Raw genomic sequence first — 19,849 nt, 5'->3', positions numbered from 1 at the left:
GAATAAACTTGTTTATCAGTTACCTGAAGACAGAGCAATAACAGTCAGATGAATAAAACGTCTTTCCACTTACCTTGACAACAACCTTGTGAGGAGCCATTCTTGTTGAGTCTACTAGTAGTAACTACGACCGGAAACAAACACGTAACGTTAATGTTCTTTAGATTTGCCCACACCATAACCTTTCATAAACATCCCTATGATTTATATGACCTGATGGGGAACCACAAAGTAACCTAACTGTGGTTTTTGCTTGAGTCACAATAGCTAGCATACATTAGATATACAGCTATGGAACAACGGATAGTAATTGCAATACTTATTTTACCAGACTACTGTAGATGTTACCGTTGCGTTTGGGGCAGCAAGTATTGTAGCTAACGTTAGCTACAAAACTTTTCTCGTTGAACAAGAACATGACGTAAAAGCTAAGCAGCTAAACGAGTTAACGTTAGGCAGCTTGTAAGCCGTGTTTGTTGTATTTACCGTAGCTAAGCAAGGAAGAAACCGACTGTTATGCAATCATCTGACTTCTGGACGAGCTGTAACGTTAGCTAACTACGTTAATTTAATAGCTGCATACCAACTTATTTTCCACTAGTTACCACAGCCACAAGGTTAAAATGAGGCTTTATCGTTAAAAACACATTAAAACAAAGGTTATGGTTAACATTGTAGATACGTTTCAGGTTAGGGTTAGCTTTAAAATCAGATTAAAAAAATATGAATTCTAGAAATAGGCTGGTTTTAGACCTAATTATGACTTTGTGGCTGTAGTAACTAGTGACGACCATTTTCCGCCGAATGTTTTTGAAAATGTATCACGTGACTTTTAGGACCCCGTAGCGGGTCTTTGTTGTCATGGAAATGGTTTGGCTGGCCAACAGAAGCCTTTGTTTCTCATCAAATAACCTCCAGGAAAATACACATTTCACCATAGACAACGAATAGAATAATTAATATACTATTATAATACACATTTCACCGTGTATAGGTACAATAATTTCTGAGTAATCTGATTTAATCAACGTAATATATTATATTGTAATCAGGTATTTTTCAATATACCTAAAACTAACAGCTATCAGATTTTCGACCACAGAACAATCAAATACAGTAGCGTACTGTTGCTGTTTCGCAGCTCTAAAATATGAGTTAAATGTGTTTAAAGACAGAAAAAAATCCAAGGGTATATTTAGCAATACCAAAGGGTGATTTAAATCTTTGTAATCGATCAAAATCACACCCGAATTTATCAGAGAATGTGTGATATGATAGTATGTAGCTAACACTGGCTAGCCATGCAACATTTAATTTGGATGGCTTCTCGTCTTGTGTCCAGCTCCAATGATTTGCGCATGAAATAATAAGTAACTATGTCTCGAGTTACCAAGAAAGCGTCATCTGTCTGTACAGACAGCCCACTGAGCATGAGTGAAGTCTGTCAGAAGATGACACTGATGAGGCAGATCCTCACCTCTTGTTTCGGACCCAATGGCAGACTGAAGCAAGTCCATAACAACGTAGGTGGACACGTCTTGACCACCTCCACCTCTACATCCCTACTTCAAGCTGTTTCCTCATCGGAGCCGTTACTCAAACTTATAACTGCCTCCATCCTAAACCACCTGTCTCGGTTCAGTGACTGTGGTCTGTACACTGGCATCCTCTGTTTTTCCCTCATTGACCATGTTCAGAAGTCAGGCTTGAGACCAAGTGTTGCGATCAAAATCAACAAACAACTTTTGGAGGTTTGCACCAGTTTCCTCAACCAGGAGGACTGTGGCTGTAAAGTGAATGTCGATTTCAACAGCTGCCAGAGCTTGGTGACACTAGCCAGGAGTGTCATCTCTAGCAAACCTGCCTGTGTGTTGACTGAGGGTGAACAACAGCATATCAGCACGTTGGCTGTCCATGCCTTTCTACTGACTGTCCCCTGTGGTGACACCCTGAGCTCCCCAGTCCGTCTTGGTAGGACTGTGACTGTCTCCATCGAGGGACAGTTTGTTCTAGATTCTACAGTGTTTCCAGGTTTGCTGGTGAATGTCCCAGACATGCAGCTTCACCCCACAGACTCGGAGAGAATCAGACGGGGGCCCGGTCCCTTCCGACTGGCCCTGTTCACGGTGTCTCTCTCAGGGGATCTATCTGAGTTTGGAGAGGGCTTCCTGGAGGTAATGGTATACCTTACTTTTGCCACTAAATGCAATATTTTAGTAACCCCAAACATAAATGTACATATTGTCAAGGTTTTTATTCAAAAACTCGTTTTAACTTGAATGTTTTCTTTGTCTGTTTGTCAATGCAATATCCATGTATTTCAAAGTCTTTTGACTGCCATGTGGGTGTTTATTATTATACATTTGATCTTGAAAGGTGCACTGTGGAGCCCCTGACCCAGAAGACCTAATCCTGGATCAGTTACTGAAGCTGGGAGAGCAGGCAGTTACAGACCAGGTGGAGGTGTTTATGTGTCAGAGAGTAATACACCCTGTACTGCAGCATTACCTCCGGAGGCACGGGCTCTTGGTCGTAGAGAGACTCGGCATTGCACTCATTCAGCCCATTGTTCAAATGACAGGTAAATGTAATATACTGTAGTTATCAGTAATGCTTTACCCAGCATAGATATATTAGTATTTTGTAGTAGGTAGGTTAGTGCTGAGAATAAAATACATTTAGGGGCCTACTTTCTATTTTGTTATAATACATGGGTTTTTATATATAAATATAAATCCTACTAGATTCGAGAAAGCATTGGTTTTCATATCTCCCACTGTTCCAGGTGCTCAAGCAGTGGCATTGTACCAGACCCCTATCCCTCCTGAGGCCTATGGCCAGGTGAAAGGCTGCTTTGTCAGGACTGTTGGATCCAGAAAGATGCTGCATCTCCTTCCACCTCGGGAACCAGTACCAGCTGTCTGCACTATGGTCCTCTGCCACAGGAATGACACCATGCTCAATGAACTGAAGGTAGACTAGACTGAGCCTATTGTGTTCTATGTGTAACAGAGATAAGAGCGTGAAGTAAGCTCACTCCACAGCTAGCTTGAAATGTTGCCAATGTTGGTGTGATAGAATTGGAGGCGTGCTGACCCTGGTTTAAGCCCATTCAGAGGCTTGTTCAGGAAGGCAACGCTAAGGTAGCACCCTTTACATATGATCAATAAACTGAGGTAGGAACACTGACACCCTTTACATATGCTCAATGAACTGTAGGTAGACACACTGACACCCTTTACATATGCTCAATGAACTGTAGGTAGACACACTGACACCCTTTACATATGCTCAATAAACTGAAGGTTGGAACACTGACACCCTTTGCATATGCTCAAATAGTCAAATAATAACAGTCTACCTATACTCCGAATGTAATCCAGGCCTGTCTTAGAAGTGTAATCTAGTTCCTCTCGTTGTTTAGATCATGTTAGAATCTTGCTAAATGTTTTTCTTGGAGGCAATGATTTTTGTATTGATCTGTTGTTACTCTGTGTCTCTGTGGTTGTGATGTTCCAGGCTGCGTGTCAGAGGGCAGAGCATGTGTTGAGGCTGACCCTGAGAGACCCAGTAGGTCTGCTGGGAGGAGGATGCACTGAGACACACATGGCAGCCTACGTCAGTAACAAGGTCTGTACAGTGGTTGCTCCTTTAAAAGTTGAGTCATGCTGCAGCATTCTGTGGCACGTTATTTAATTGTCAGCCATGTCTTACGTAAATGCAAGTTAGTGCTAGTTTGACCACCAGAGGGCAACTTTGAGAAGCATTTGATAGTCTCCCATATTGGCTTTACTAGAGAATTTAAAACCTTTTTTATAATAACGTAGTACATGGGATTGATTTTAAGAAATGTGGCTTAATTAATTTGATTAATATTATGGTGTTTCTATTCCGAGAAAAACGAAACCCTCAGGGTTTCCGTTAGGATGGAATGGAAAATATTGTGCTGTACAACGTGACGGTCGGGAGTAGGCTACTGCATAAGAGGATTGGAGGATTGTAAATTAATATCTAAGGGGCATAACATTTCCACACCCTAATTGTAGTGTAACCAATACTAATTTTGCCTATGGTAGGCCTACAGCATATCTAAAAATATTTTTTTCAATGATGTGACCCTCCTCCAATAATTACATTTAGAGGATTGGAGGTTTCTAAATTAATACCTAAGGGGCATTTTCCGTTAGATATTCTCAGATATTCTCACAGATCCTAAGGGGCTTTTATATAATTATAAATGAATTAATAATAGTAATCGCTTTGTTAATTAAAAGTAACACTATTTTGGAGATTATTTCGTTTTTCTTTTAAACGACATTGAGTGATTGTAATTTGAGTAAAGGCCAGAATAATATTTATAAAGGCCAAAATATAGCCCTGCTAATAGCCATAATGATGCTGTACAACGTGACCATGTGTGTTTGAAAGAGTATTTTCCAGTAAGCAACCATTTGTTTGCCATCATTAGACAGCTTTGTTCCAATATTTCTGTAATTCAGTGATATTTATTCCCATAGTAATTTGTTATGGATCCATAACTAAATCAACATCTGCATTTTGAAAGATTATTTTTATCATTATTTTATTAACGAAAGCATAAAGGTGCTGATGAAGAAATACAGTACTGTACAGTATATGCTTTTACATTTGGATAATAAAGCATTTAAAGCATTTTGCAGATATAAGCCAACTGCATTTGTTTATTAGGCTACTGTGTAGTCTTACAAGTAAACATAGCCTACAATACATACTGTAGTAAACATGGGAAAGTGCCTAATTCCTTACATAAGGGAGAGCAGGCCATGTCCAGACTTTCTCGGTGACCTCAAGTACCTTCAATAATGGCTGTACTAGAGAATGCGGGCACGTGGGAGACCGGGGTTCAATTCCCCGACGGGTAGGAAGGAGTCCTTGTAAATAAGAATTTGTTCTCAACTGGATGTGCTATTTCATAGTTTTGATGTCTTCACTATTATTCTGCAATGTAGAAATGTAAAAATAAAGAAAAATCCTGGAATGAGTAGGTGTGTCCAAACTGGTACTTGCTTAATTCATTTGATTAATATTATGGTGTTTCTATTCCATGAAAAACAAAAAACCCTCTGGGTTTCCGTTAGGATGGAACGGAAAATATGGCGCTGTACAGCGTGACGGTCGGCAGTACAGTACTGGCTATTTAGCTAAAGAATCCCAATGTCGTGCCGGCAGGGCACGTGGGAGACCGGGGTTCAATTCCCCGATGGGAAGGAAGGAGTTGACTGTCCTTGTAAATTAGGTAGTTGTTGTGAAATTGTTAGGTTACTTGTTAGATATTACTGCATGGTCGGAACTAGAAGCACAAGCATTTCGCTACACTCACATTAACATCTGCTAACCACGTGTATGTGACAAATAAAATTTGATTTGATTTCTGATTTGATTAGGACTCCAGTCTACCATAACACTATACTGTACCTAACAGCCTACGTCAGTAACAAGGTCTGTAGGACACCAGTCTACCATAACACTATACTGTACCTAACAGTCTACGTCAGTAACAAGGTCTGTAGGACGCCGGTCTTCCATCTTATAGCTTGGCACGTGTGACACATAAGCCTTTATAAATACATCAGTGTTATTAACACCCTAAGGTCGATTTCCCCCGTGGAAATAATAATAAAATAAATAAAAGAATCCCCATAAAAATATGTCAATTTAACTTGGAGATATCTGGGGTTTTTTTTGCATTGGATACGTCTCAATCCAATGTCGGCCTTCCTCATCTGCACAGGAAGGTGGCAGAGCTACAGCAGTGTTTGTCAGACCATGAAAAGTCCCGAAAATCGGCCTTCTCACAAAATAGTATGTAGTGTCCAAACGGTTTGGCCTACAAAACTATTATGACCCCTCTGTGGAAAAGATGAGACTCTCTGTAGTGTCCGAACAGTTTGGCCTACACACTAATATGTGTAAAGATGGGACTCTCAAGAGCACGTATATGTCGGTTGTTTTTATCTAGGACGCCCACAGGCCTCGTCAGAAGGTCCAGTTCATTCTGAAAGTATTCAGACCCCTTGACTTTTTTCCACATTTTGTTACATTACAGCCTTATTCTAAAATGGATTAAATACATGTTTTTCCTCATCAATCGCAGACAATACCCCATAATGACAATATACCCCATAATGACAATATACCCCATAATGACAATATACCCCATAATGACACAATACCCCATAATGACACAATACCCCATAATGACTCAATACCCCGTAATGACTCAATACCCCATAATGACACAATACCCCATAATGACACAATACCCCATAATGACACAATACCCCGTAATGACACAATACCCCGTAATGACACAATACCCCGTAATGACTCGATACCCCATAATGACTCGATACCCCGTAATGACACGATACCCCATAGTGACTCAATACCTCATAGTGACTCAATACCCCTTAATGACTCAATACCCCATAATGACTCAATACCCCATAATGACAAAGAAAAAACAGCTTTTGAGAAAATAAATGGTTCCTAATCTTTCTTATATTTATCAGGATAGACGCTAAAGAACAAACTTCCTTTACATTTTTTGGAGGGGGGACTATCTGTTGTTCCATGTGGTGAATCTGTTATTCAATGCGTTTGTATGGGCTAATAGCAGTAAGGCCAAATACACATTTTTCATCAAATAATTGTAAAAAAAAAAAACAATTGTGGAATACTTCAAGGGGTTTTTAAAATTCAAAATGAACTAGCTAATTGATCCATGGTATGACCTTCTTAAAACAATTCCATATAGCCTAGTACAGCCCCCCCCTCCCCCGCTTAGACTCTGATGGATTAAGCACTAATAACACAATAACAGTTATTACTGTTAACCAATAAGGTTTATATCATTGTTATTACATACTGCTCAATAACACTGATCCAGAATTACTCATTTATGACTGATTTCATGTGGTCCTATGTGGCTCAATTGGTAGAGCATGGCGCTTACAACGTCAAGGGTTCGATTCCCGCTGTGGCTACCCACTGAAAAAGACATTCACAAACGATTAAGTCGCTTTGGATAAAAGGGTCTGGTAAATGGCGTATATAGTTATATTATTATATTATATTTGCTGATTTTAAATGATTGAAATCTAATGTTATCTAATCCCGTCACAGGGCACTACTGAAGCAGCGGAGGCAGCGTTATCCCTGGGAGTCTCCCAGTCTCATTACCTACTGGGACTGAATGGATTCTGCTCCTCCCTGGAGACCGTAGCGCTGGCGCTGGAGCACGATGGAGGAACCAACCTCGTAGACCTCACCTACGCCCACCACTGGCCTGTGCCCCAGGGAGAGGGACTCCAGCGGGGTGATGAAGGTGAGGTTCCAGCCACCTGTGGCTGTGGCCTGGTGGAGAGGAGCTCCAGGCCTGGGCTGGAGTGGACCCCCCTCAACACCAGGTACCCACCATAGATTCATGAATATGTTGATGTTGGACGTTGTATGTGATGTATGTTATTGGATGTGATGTATGTTTTTGGATGTGATGTATATTAGTGTATGTTGTTGTCAGTGATGTGTGTTGTATGTTATTGTATGTGATGTATGTTGTTGTCTGTGATGTGTGTTGTATGTGATGTATGTTGTTGTCTGTGATGTGTGTTGTTGTTGTCTGTGGTGTGTTATGTTGTTGTCTGTGATGTGTGTTGTTGTATGTTGTTCAAATCAAGCTTTATTTGTCACATGCGCCGAATACAACAAGTGTAGACTTTACCGTGAAATGCAGTTGGATGTTTTTGTATGTGATGTATGTTGTTGTATGTGATGTATATTGTTGTATGTTATTATATGGGATGTATGTTGTTGTATTTTATTGTATGTGGAAGAGGATGTGTGTATGTCCTCTGAATAAACAAGCTTTACGTTCACCAGGTACCCTTTACGTCATGCCCCCCTGGTTGTGGGTAAGGACACTACCCCTACCCCTCAGCTCAGGGTACTGGACTCCTTCACAGCCAAACTCAATGCTCTGCAGGTTGCCGTGGAAATGGCTAATCTGGTACTGGACATTGGATACGTCATCCAAGATGTCAACTGACACCAACCTCTCTCTCTCAATTCAAAGGGGCTTTATTGGCATGGAATGTGTTTACATTGAAATAAACTGTAAACAAAACAATGACAATCAGCTTTTAACAGTTAACATTACACACAAACCTTTCAAGAGAATACCAACATTTAAAATATGATATTACTAGCGGTTAAAAAATCTAGTATAACATTTAAAATGTTACATAAGCTAGGTGTTGTGACAATGTGCAAATAGTAGACTGTACGAATGACAGGGGTGGGAATGAATAGGCAGATAGATATAGGTTTTATTACATTGTTGTTTCTGACCCACTGGTCGACCTTTTCGTGTGGCAGCAGGTCACACATCTTGCTACTGTGATTGCACACTGCGATATTTCGCCTAGCAGATACAGGAGTTTGTCAAAATTATATGTGTTCGATTTCTTTGTGGGTTTGTGTAATTTGAGGGAAATATGTGTCTCTAATATGGTCGTACATTTGGCAGGAGGTTAGGAAGTGCAGATCAGTTTCCACCTCATTTTGTGGGCGGTGGGCACATCTTCTCTTGAGAGCCAGGTCTGCCTACGGCGGCCTTTCTAAATAGCAAGGCTATGGTCACTGAGTCTGTACATAGTCAAAGCTTTTAATTTTGGGTCAGTCACAGTGGTCAGGTATTCTGCCACTGTGTACTCTCTGTTTAGGGCCAAATAGCATTCTAGTTTGCTATGTTTTTTTGAAAATTCTTTCAAGTGTGTCAAGTAATTATCTTTTTGTTTTTCTCAAATTTTGGTTGGTTCTAATTGTGTTGCTGTCCTGGGGCTCTGTGAGGTCTGTTAGTGTTTGTGAACAGAGCCCCAGGACCAGCTATTCTCTAGGTTAATCTCCTTGCAGGTGAGGGCTTTGTGCAATGTTTGGTAATCGCTTTCCTTTAGGTGGTTGTGGAATTTAATGTCTTTTTTCTGGATTTTGATCCCTAGTGGGTACAGTAGGGGGGAAAAGTATTTGATCCCCTGCTGATTTTGTACGTTTGCCCACTGACAAAGAAATTATCAGTCTATAATTTTAATGGTAGGTTTATTTGAACAGTGAGAGACAGAATAACAACAAAAATATCCAGAAAAACGCATGTCAAAAATGTTATAAATTGATTTGCATTTTAATGAGGGAAATAACTATTTGACCCCCTCTCAATCAGAAAGATTTCTGGCTCCCAGGTGTCTTTTATACAGGTAACGAGCTGAGATTAGGAGCACACTCTTAAAGGGAGTGCTCCTAATCTCAGTTTGTTACCTGTATAAAAGACACCTGTCCACAGAAGCAATCAATCAATCAGATTCCAAACTCTCCACCATGGCCAAGACCAAAGAGCTCTCCAAGGATGTCAGGGACAAGATTGTAGACCTACACAAGGCTGGAATGGGCAGCTTGGTGAGAAGGTGACAACATTTGGTGCGATTATTCGCAAATGGAAGAAACACAAAAGAACTGTCAATCTCCCTCGGCCTGTGGCTCCATGCAAGATCTCACCTCGTAGAGTTGCAATGATCTTGAGAACGGTGAGGAATCAGCCCAGAACTACACGGGAGGATCTTGTCAATGATCTAAAGGCAGCTGGGACCATAGTCACCAAGAAAACAATTGGCAACACACTATGCCGTGAAGGACTGAAATCCTGCAGCGCCCGCAAGGTCCCCCTGCTCCAGAAAGCACATACACATGCCCGTCTGAAGTTTGCCAATGAATATCTGAATGATTCAGAGGACAACTGGGTGAAAGTGTTGTGATCAGATGAGACCAAAATGGAGCTCTTTGGCATCAACTCAACTTGCCGTGTTTGGAGGAGGAGCAATGTTGCCTATGACCCCAAGAACACCATCCCCACCGTCAAACATGGAGGTGGAAACATTATGCTTTGGGGGTGTTTTTCTGCTAAGGGGACAGGACAACTTCACCGCATCAAAGGGACGATGGACGGGGCCATGTACCGTCAAATCTTGGGTGAGAACCTCCTTCCCTCAGTCAGGGCATTGAAAATGGGTCGTGGGTGGGTATTCCAGCATGACAATGACCCAAAACACACGGCCAAGGCAACAAAGGAGTGGCTCAAGAAGAAGCACATTAAGGTCCTGGAGTGGCCTAGCCAGTCTCCAGACCTTAATCCCATAGAAAATCTGTGGAGGGAGCTGAAGGTTCGAGTTGCCAAATGTCAACCTCGAAACCTTAATGACTTGGAGAAGATCTGCAAAGAGGAGTGGGACAAAATCCCTCCTGAGATGTGTGCAAATCTGGTGGCCAACTACAAGAAACGTCTGACCTCTGATTGCCAACAAGGGTTTTGCCACCAAGTACTAAGTCATGTTTTGCAGAGGGGTCAAATACTTATTTCCTTCATTAAAATGCAAATCATTTTATAACATTTTTGACATGCGTTTTTCTGGATTTTTTTGTTGTTATTCTGTCTCTCACTGTTCAAATAAACCTACCATTAAAATTATAGACTGATCATTTATTTGTCAGTGGGCAAACGTACAAAATCAGCAGGGGATCAAATACTTTTTTCCCTCACTGTATTTATATAATTGGGATGTCAATTTTTGTAGTAAAAATAAAGAAAACCCCTGGAATGAGTAGGTGTGTCCAAACTTTGACTGGTACTGTCTATGTAGATATCTAGGTAGATCTCTACTGTCTATATGTAGAGATCTAGGTAGATCTCTACTGTCTATATGTAGATATCTAGGTAGATCTCTACTGTCTATATGTAGATATCTAGGTAGATCTCTACTGTCTATATGTAGATATCTAGGTAGATCTCTACTGTCTATATGTAGATATCTAGGTACATATCTACTGTCTATATGTAGATATCTAGGTAGATCTCTACCGTCTATATGTAGATATCTAGGTAGATTTCTACTGTCTATATGTAGATATCTAGGTAGACCTCCACTGTCTATATGTAGATTTCTAGGTAGATCTCTACTGTCTATATGTAGATATCTAGGTAGATCTCTACTGTCTATATGTAGATTTCTAGGTAGATCTCTACTGTCTATATGTAGACATCTAGGTAGATCTCTACTGTCTATATGTAGATATCTAGGTAGACCTCCACTGTCTATATGTAGATTTCTAGGTAGATCTCTACTGTCTATATGTAGATATCTAGGTAGATCTCTACTGTCTATATGTAGATTAGGTAGATCTCTACTGTCTGTATGTAGATATCTAGGTAAATCTCTACTGTCTATATGTAGATCTCTACTGTCTATATGTATATATCTAGGTTATGATCTCTACTGTCTATATGTAGATATCTAGGTAGATCTCTACTGTCTATATGTTGAGATCTAGGTTATGATCTCTACTGTCTATATGTAGATATCTAGGTAGATCTCTACTGTCTATATGTACATACCTATGTTATTATCTGTCTATATGTAGACACCTAGCTTATGATCTCTACTGTCTATATGTAGATATCTAGGTAGATCTATACTGTCTATGTGTAGATATCTAGGTAGATCTCTACTGTCTGTATGTAGATATCTAGGTAAATCTCTGTCTATATGTAGATCTCTACTGTCTATATGTAGATATCTAGGTTATGATCTCTACTGTCTATATGTAGATATCTAGGTAGATCTCTACTATCTATATGTAGATATCTAGGTTATGATCTCTACTGTCTATATGTAGATCTCTACTGACTATATGTAGATATCTAGGTTATGATCTCTACTGTCTATATGTAGACATCTAGGTTGATCTCTACTGTCTATATGTAGATATCTAGGTTGATCTCTGTCTATATGTAGATATCTAGGTTATGATCTCTGTCTATAAGTAGATATCTAGGTAAATCTCTGCTGTCTATATGTAGATATCTAGGTAAATCTCTACTGTCTATATGTAGATATCTAGGTTGATCTCTACTGTCTATATGTAGATATCTAGGTAGATCTCTACTGTCTATATGTAGATATCTAGGTAGATCTCTACTGTCTATATGTAGATATCTAGGTTGATCTCTACTGTCTATGTAGATATCTAGGTAGATCTCTACTGTCTATATGTATTTATCTAGGTAGATCTCTACTGTCTATATGTAGAGATCTAGGTAGATCTCTACTGTCTATATGTAGATATCTAGGTAGATCTTTGTCTATATGTAGAGATCTAGGTAGATCTCTGTCTATATGTAGATATCTAGGTAGATCTCTGTCTATATGTAGATATCTAGGTAAATCTCTGCTGTCTATATGTAGATATCTAGGTAAATCTCTGCTGTCTATATGTAGATATCTAGGTAAATCTCTACTGTCTATATGTAGATATCTAGGTTGATCTCTACTGTCTATATGTAGATATCTAGGTTGATCTCTACTGTCTATGTAGATATCTAGGTAGATCTCTACTGTCTATATGTAGATATCTAGGTAGATCTCTACTGTCTATATGTAGAGATCTAGGTAGATCTCTACTGTCTATATGTAGAGATCTAGGTAGATCTTTGTCTATATGTAGAGATCTAGGTAGATCTCTGTCTATATGTAGATATCTAGGTAGATCTCTGTCTATATGTAGATATCTAGGTAGATCTCTGTCTATATGTAGATATCTAGGTTATGATCTCTGTCTATATGTAGATATCTAGGTTATGATCTCTGCTGTCTATATGTAGACATCTACGTAGCTCTCTACTGTCTATATGTAGACATCTAGGTAGCTCTCTACTGTATATGTAGACATCTAGGTAGATCTCTACTGTCTATATGTAGATATCTAGGTAGATCTCTACTGTCTATATGTAGATATCTAGGTACATATCTACTTTCTATATGTAGATATCTAGGTTATGATCTCTACTGTCTATATGTAGACATCTAGGTAGATCTCTTCTGTCTATATGTAGATATCTAGGTTGATCTCTACTGTCTATGTAGATATCTAGGTTGATCTCTACTGTCTATATGTAGAGATCTAGGTAGATGTCTGTCTATATGTAGAGATCTAGGTAGATGTCTGTCTATATGTAGAGATCTAGGTAGATGTCTGTCTATATGTAGATATCTAGGTTATGATCTCTGTCTATAAGTAGATATCTAGGTAAATCTCTGCTGTCTATATGTAGATATCTAGGTAAATCTCTACTGTCTATATGTAGATATCTAGGTTGATCTCTACTGTCTATATGTAGATATCTAGGTTGATCTCTACTGTCTATATGTAGATATCTAGGTAGATCTCTACTGTCTATATGTAGATATCTAGGTAGATCTCTACTGTCTATATGTAGATATCTAGGTTGATCTCTACTGTCTATGTAGATATCTAGGTAGATCTCTACTGTCTATATGTAGATATCTAGGTAGATCTCTACTGTCTATATGTAGAGATCTAGGTAGATCTCTACTGTCTATATGTAGAGATCTAGGTAGATCTCTACTGTCTATATGTAGATATCTAGGTAGATCTTTGTCTATATGTAGATAACTAGGTAGATCTTTGTCTATATGTAGAGATCTAGGTAGATCTCTGTCTATATATAGATATCTAGGTAGATCTCTGTCTATATGTAGATATCTAGGTAAATCTCTGCTGTCTATATGTAGATATCTAGGTAAATCTCTGCTGTCTATATGTAGATATCTAGGTAAATCTCTGCTGTCTATATGTAGATATCTAGGTAAATCTCTACTGTCTATATGTAGATATCTAGGTTGATCTCTACTGTCTATATGTAGATATCTAGGTTGATCTCTACTGTCTATGTAGATATCTAGGTAGATCTCTACTGTCTATATGTAGACATCTAGGTAGGTCTCTACTGTCTATGTAGATATCTACTGTCTATATGTAGACATCTAGGTTGATCTCTACTGTCTATATGTAGACATCTAGGTAGATCTCTACTGTCTATATGTAGATATCTAGGTACATATCTACTTTCTATATATAGATATCTAGGTAGATGTATACTGTCTATATGTAGATATCTAGGTACATATCTACTTTCTATATATAGATATCTAGGTAGATGTATACTGTCTATATGTAGATATCTAGGTAGATGTATACTGTGTATATATGTAGATATCTAGGTAGATCTCTACTGTCTATATGTAGATATCTAGGTACATGTATACTGTCTATATGTAGATATCTAGGTAGATCTCTACTGTCTATATGTAGATATCTAGGTACATATCTACTTTCTATATGCAGATATCTAGGTAGATCTCTACTGTCTATATGCAGATATCTAGGTAGATCTCTACTGTCTATATGTAGACATCTAGGTGTCATGACGTGGCCCTTTTTGGGTATAGCTAGTGGCTTCCCCCTCTCTCTCTCCTACACCCAGGTTTTGTTATCTCACGTCGTACATACCTGGAGGAGACTCTCTCCCCCTGGCCACGCAGAAAGAAACACAAAGAAAAAACAGAGGATTTCACATGGCGAACTCCTAAATCCCCAAAATGGGGTTTGATACAAAATGTCCACTTGTGGGAATGGTCCGTTGACACTTAAGGGACGGCTGTGACGAGTGTTTTTCATTTGGTGACCTCAGAGAGGACAGGAAACACACATAACTATATCTCTGAATATGTACATTTCTCAATTATGGGGTTTGCATCTAATTCTTGTAATAAAATTAATGATTAAAGATTAAACTATTTGTGAAATGATGTAATATGCTGTTAAACCTTTAAAACCTCTTGGAGACCCCTTCCCGCTCTGATCCCGTTAACGGGATTGATTTTGACAACAGCAAGTGAAAAATCAGCGCCAAATTCAAAACAACAAAAATGTCATAATTCAAATTTCTCACACATACAAGTATTATACACCATTTTAAAGATAAGATTCTCTTTAATCTAACCACATTGTCCGATTTCAAAAAGGCTTTACGGCGAAAGCAAAACATTAGATTATGTTAGGACACCACCTAAACAAGAAAAGCCACACAGCCATTTTCCCAGCAAGGAGAGACGTCACAAAAACCAGAAATACAGCTAGAATTAAGCACTAACCTTTGATGATCTTCATTAGATGACACTCATAGGACTTCATGTTAAACAATACATGTATGTTTTGCTCGATAAAGTTCATATTTATATCCAAAAACCATATTTTACATTGTCGCGCAATGTTCAGAAATGTTTTCCCTCCGAAACTTCCGGTGAATGAGCACAATGAGCACACATATTACAGAAATACTCATCATAAACTTTGATCAATATACAAGTGTTATGCACAGAATTATAGATAAACATCTCCTAAATGCAACCGCTGTGTCAGATTTAAAAAATGCTTTACGGCGAAAGCACACTTTGTAATAATCTGAGTACTGCGTTCAGACCACAACAACAAGCCAACCAGAAACCCGCCATGATGGAGTCAATAAAACTAAGAAATTACATGATAAATATTCACTTACCTTTGATGATCTTCATCAGAATGCACTCCAAGGAATCCCAGCTCCACAATAAATGTTCGATAAAGTTTATCTTCTGAAGCTAAGCAGGGTTGGTCCTGGTCAGTCCCTGGATGGGAGACCAGATGCTGCTGGAAGTGGTGTTGGATGGCCAGTAGGAGGCATTCTTTCCTCTGGTCTAAAAAAATAAATATCCCAATGCCCTGTGTAGGGTGCCGTCTTTCGGATGGGATGTTAAACGGGTGTCCTGAACACTGAGGTCATTAAAGATCCCATTGCACTTATCGTAAGAGTAGGGGTGTTAACAACGGTGTCCTGGCTAAATTCCCAATCTGCCCCTCATACCATCACGGCCACCAAATCATCCCCAGCTTACAATTGGCTTATTCATCCCCCTCCTCTCCCCTGAAACTATTCCCCAGGTCATTGCTGTAAATGAGAATGTGTTCTCAGTCAACTTACCTGGTAAAATAACGGTAAAATAAATAAATGTCCAAATACATCCATTTTGTTCGCGCGTTAGGTTCACTATCCAAATCCACAAGTCGTGTCCTTACTTAGTCCAGACAAAAAGTCAAAAAAGTTATACTACAGTTTGTAGAAACATGTCAAACGATGTATAGAATCAATCTTTAGGTTGTTTTAAACATATATCTTCAATAAAATTCCAACCAGACCTATCCGTTCTCTTTAGGAATGAATATGAACTCAGCTCGCTCCCAAGTCTCTGCGCGTGACTGAACCCATGCCTTATAATGGGACACCTACTTCCTTGGGCTGTTATTCCCTTCAAATTCACCATAGAATCCTCAAACAATGTTCTAAAGACTGTTGACACCTAGTGGAAGCCTTAGGAAGTGCAAAATGAACCCTAAGTCACTGTATACTGTAAAGGTAATCACTTGAAAAAACTACAACCTCAGATTTCCCACTTCCTAGTTGGATTTTTCTCAGTTTTTTGCCTGCCATATGAGTTCTGTTATACTCACAGACATCATTCAAACAGTTTTAGAATCTTCTAATAATATGCATATCCTACCTCCTGGGCCCGAGTAGCAGGCAGTTTAATTTGGGTGCGTTTTTGATCCGGCCGTGAAAATACTGCCCCCTATCCCTAAGAGGTTTTAATATGAAAGATTTTCCCTTTAACATTTAACTAAGTCATTGGCCCGCCCCTGTGAGCACAGACATGATCTGGCGTCATGGAACAGCCCTTTTCTACTGTTACAAATAAAACCCCTTCCTGAGGAAATCCTCTTCGGACCACAAAAACCTCCGTGTCCACTAAGGTTACGATGGTTGTTGAATTCCTAACCATACCACGTGGAGCATTGGCTACACGGCTGGAAATGGTTAAACTCTGAGACTATCGATCCTGACAGAATAAGAGCAAATCTTAGATACTAATTACTAGTCTGCAGCTAGAAATTATGTCAACCTGGGATGCGAAGACCGACAACCGCCGAAACATCTAAACTATGGGAACATTTCTGAATGGCACTCTGAAGTAATCATTTTAACCACGAAAGACTTGATCTTCAGGGAAACAGAGAGAGAGAGACTCGGATGAACTCTCCAACAGACAGACGGACGATTCCAACAGAGATCACGACGACACACTGAGCGTAAATATATATTGAATACAGTTATTCCCGAATGAGTGAGCGTTCATGTGCAAAGGGTTAGCATTTCAATTCATGTAATTATCAACTGCAGTGATTCCTTTTTTGTCTTTCCCGCCCTTTTCGGTCCACACCACTTCCCTTTGTCCACCAAGCCGTCATATCGGCTTAGCCCACTAGGGAACCTCCCATATGATTTCCTCGTAACCATATCTACTGTTTATTTGCTTATGCATTTCTGTGATTATTTAGTTCGTTAGTAAATAAATTATTAAAACAATTGGTGCATGGATGATTCAAAGTAAAGGCTGGGTTCGTGCTGATAACCAACAATTTACGATGTTTGGAATGAGACTAACGTGAGGTAAAGAATAATTAATTAATTAGAAGACTAATTGATCAGATATTAAAATATCTGAAGCGTTATATTAGGAAAATTATAACTTGGTAATCTGAAGATTTTCCTTGCTGCCCCGACTTCCAAGTCAATTACATTTACATGATTAGTTTCATCACATAATAATAATAAATTCAGAGAATTGATTTGATAAAATAACAGTCTTCACTTTAATGATGCCAAAGACACGACATAGGTTATGATTTCTACTGTCTATATGCAGGTCATCTAGGTAAATCTGTACTGTCCATATGTAGATATCTAGGTAAATCTCTACTGTCTATATGCAGGTCATCTGATCATATCTGGACTTTGTCCCAAATGTCACATTATTCCATAAATAAAGTACTGCACGACTTTTAACCAGAGGACCATATAGGGAATAGGGTGCTATTTGGAATGCAAGCCCGATCTAAAGAGCTTGATTGGGTTGGAATGCAGGAGCTTCATCTGTTCTTTAGAAGATGAATGGAATCAGAGCTTTCCGTGACCTGGGGTAGTTATGGAATTTCTCATGGTAGTACCTGTGACAGAGGGTTAGAACAAGGATCATGAATAAATGTACATTACCAGATTTTGTCAAATGTCTACCATAGGTTTAGCCTGGTCTTCCATTCTGACCTCCTTTCACGTCATTGTGTATCAAAACCAAATGTAAGCTTGCGAGATCAGGACGGGCGTACAAGGCCACCATAGGTTGGTCAAGCATCAACAACTAGGTAGATCTCTACAGTCTATACGTAGATATCTAGGTTATGTCATCTAAGTCAAATCAAAGTTTATTTGTCACATGCGCCGAATACAACAGGTGTAGACCTTACAGTGAAATGCTTACTTACAAGCCCTTAACCAACAATGCGGTTTTAAGAAAATACCCCAAAAAGTAAGAGATAAGAAAAACAAATAATTAAGGAGCAGCAATAAATAACAATAGCGGGGCTATATACAGAGAGTACCGGTACAGAGTCAATGTGGAGGCTATATATACGGGGGACCGGTGTCGGGGTAATTGAGGTAATATGTACAGTTGAAGTCGGAAGTTTACATACACTTAGGTTGGAGTCATTAAAACTCGTTTTTCAACCACTCCACAAATTTCTTGTTAACAAACTATAGTTTTGGCAAGTCAGTTAGGACATCTACTTTGTGCATGACACAAGTAAATTTTCCCAAAAATTTTTACAGACAGATTATTTCACTGTATCACAATTTCAGTCGGTCAGAAGTTTACATACACTAAGTTGACTGTGCCTTAAAACAGCTTGGAAAATTCCAGAAAATTATGTTATGGCTATAAAAGCTTCTGATAGGCTAATTTACATAATTTGAGTCAATTGGAGGTGTACCTGTGGATGTATTTCAAGGCCTACCTTCAAACTCAGTGCCTCTGCTTGACATCATGGGAAAATCAAAAGAAATCAGCCAAGACCTCAGAAAAAAATGGTAGACCTCCACAAGTCTGGTTCATCCTTGGGAGCAATTTCCAAACACCTGAAGGTAGGACATTCATCTGTACAAACAATAGTACGCAAGTATAAACACCATGGGACCACGCAGCTGTCATACCGCTCAGGAAGGAGACGCGTTCTGTCTCGTGGAGATGAACATACTTTGTTGCGAAAAGTGCAAATCAATCCCAGAACAACAGCAAAGGACCATGTGAAGAGGCTGGAGGAAACAGGTACACAAGTATCTATATCCACAGTTAAATGTCACTGGTGCTTCCTGCTGTTGGATATTCACAAAATCATTTTGCTTTAATTTTTGCTTGTAAGCAGGGATCAGGAGGATAGAATTATGGTCAGATTTGCCAAATGGAGGGCGAGGGAGAGCTTTGTACGCGTATCTGTTTGTGGAGTAAAGTTGGTCTAGAATTGTTTTCCCTCTGGTTGCACATTTAACATGCTGATAGAAATCAGGTAAAACTGATTTAAGTTTCCCTGCATTAAAGTCCCCGGCCACTAGGAGCGCCGCCTCTGGATGTTTTCCTGTTTGCTTATCACGGTATATAGCTCATTGAGTGCAGTCTTAGTGTTAGCATCGGTCTGTGGTGGTATGTAGACTGCTACGAAAAATACAGAAGAAAACTCTGTAGGTAGATAGTGTGGTCTTCAGGTTATCATGAGATACTCTACCTCAGGTGAGTAAAACCTTAGATATTGTGCAGCAGCTGTCATTTACATATATGCAAAGGCCCACGCCCAGAGTCTGCTGTTCTATCCTGCCGATAGAGTGTATAACCCGCCAGCTGTATGTTCTTAATGTCGTTGTTCAGCCACGACTCGGTAAAACACAAGATATTACAGTTTTTAATGTCCTGCTGGTAGG

The 19,849-nt window shown here is 39.3% G+C and overlaps 3 protein-coding genes across 6 annotated transcripts in view; 1 reads left to right on the top strand and 2 right to left on the bottom strand.

Moving 5' to 3' along the window:
- slx4ip (SLX4 interacting protein) overlaps positions 1 to 821 on the bottom strand; it is a 125,298-nt gene extending 124,477 nt beyond the window's left edge. Inside the window, exons 1-2 of one of the 4 annotated variants that reach the window (XM_045702277.1) lie at positions 329 to 821; positions 74 to 124 (exon numbers count right to left, since the gene is read on the bottom strand). In XM_045702277.1, coding sequence (XP_045558233.1) covers positions 74 to 124; positions 329 to 418 — 141 coding nt within the window. In that variant the 5' untranslated portion in view covers positions 419 to 821. The remainder of the gene's footprint in view (positions 1 to 73; positions 125 to 328) is intronic. The other 3 variants (XM_045702278.1, XM_045702279.1, XM_045702280.1) reach the window with 3 other exon arrangements.
- A 78-nt stretch (positions 822 to 899) lies between these two features.
- mkks (MKKS centrosomal shuttling protein) lies at positions 900 to 9,125 on the top strand. The gene is made up of 6 exons (XM_014157932.2): positions 900 to 2,174; positions 2,377 to 2,581; positions 2,786 to 2,973; positions 3,520 to 3,630; positions 7,165 to 7,448; positions 7,921 to 9,125. Exons 1-6 carry the CDS (start codon positions 1,377 to 1,379, stop codon positions 8,084 to 8,086), a joined length of 1,752 nt encoding a protein of 583 aa, XP_014013407.1. The 5' UTR covers positions 900 to 1,376; the 3' UTR covers positions 8,087 to 9,125.
- An 8,547-nt stretch (positions 9,126 to 17,672) lies between these two features.
- LOC106590888 (3-oxo-5-alpha-steroid 4-dehydrogenase 2) overlaps positions 17,673 to 19,849 on the bottom strand; it is a 65,295-nt gene continuing 63,118 nt past the window's right edge. The window contains exon 5 of the mRNA XM_045702276.1: positions 17,673 to 18,045. Coding sequence (XP_045558232.1) covers positions 17,979 to 18,045 — 67 coding nt within the window. The 3' untranslated portion in view covers positions 17,673 to 17,978. The remainder of the gene's footprint in view (positions 18,046 to 19,849) is intronic.

Source organism: Salmo salar, chromosome ssa19 (assembly GCF_905237065.1).
Source record: "Salmo salar chromosome ssa19, Ssal_v3.1, whole genome shotgun sequence".
Lineage (NCBI taxonomy): Eukaryota > Metazoa > Chordata > Actinopteri > Salmoniformes > Salmonidae > Salmo > Salmo salar.
Note: the sequence above shows the minus strand (reverse complement) of the source record. Positions and strands in the feature narration are given on the sequence as shown.

Excerpts from the sequence above, each read along its gene's own strand:
- mkks (XM_014157932.2), top strand. The coding sequence starts at position 1,377 with ATGTCTCGAGTTACCAAGAAAGCGTCATCTGTCTGTACAGACAGCCCA. Across the intron at positions 2,175-2,376 it reads TTGGAGAGGGCTTCCTGGAG|GTGCACTGTGGAGCCCCTGA; the intron begins GTAATGGTATAC and ends TGATCTTGAAAG. Across the intron at positions 2,974-3,519 it reads CCATGCTCAATGAACTGAAG|GCTGCGTGTCAGAGGGCAGA; the intron begins GTAGACTAGACT and ends GTGATGTTCCAG.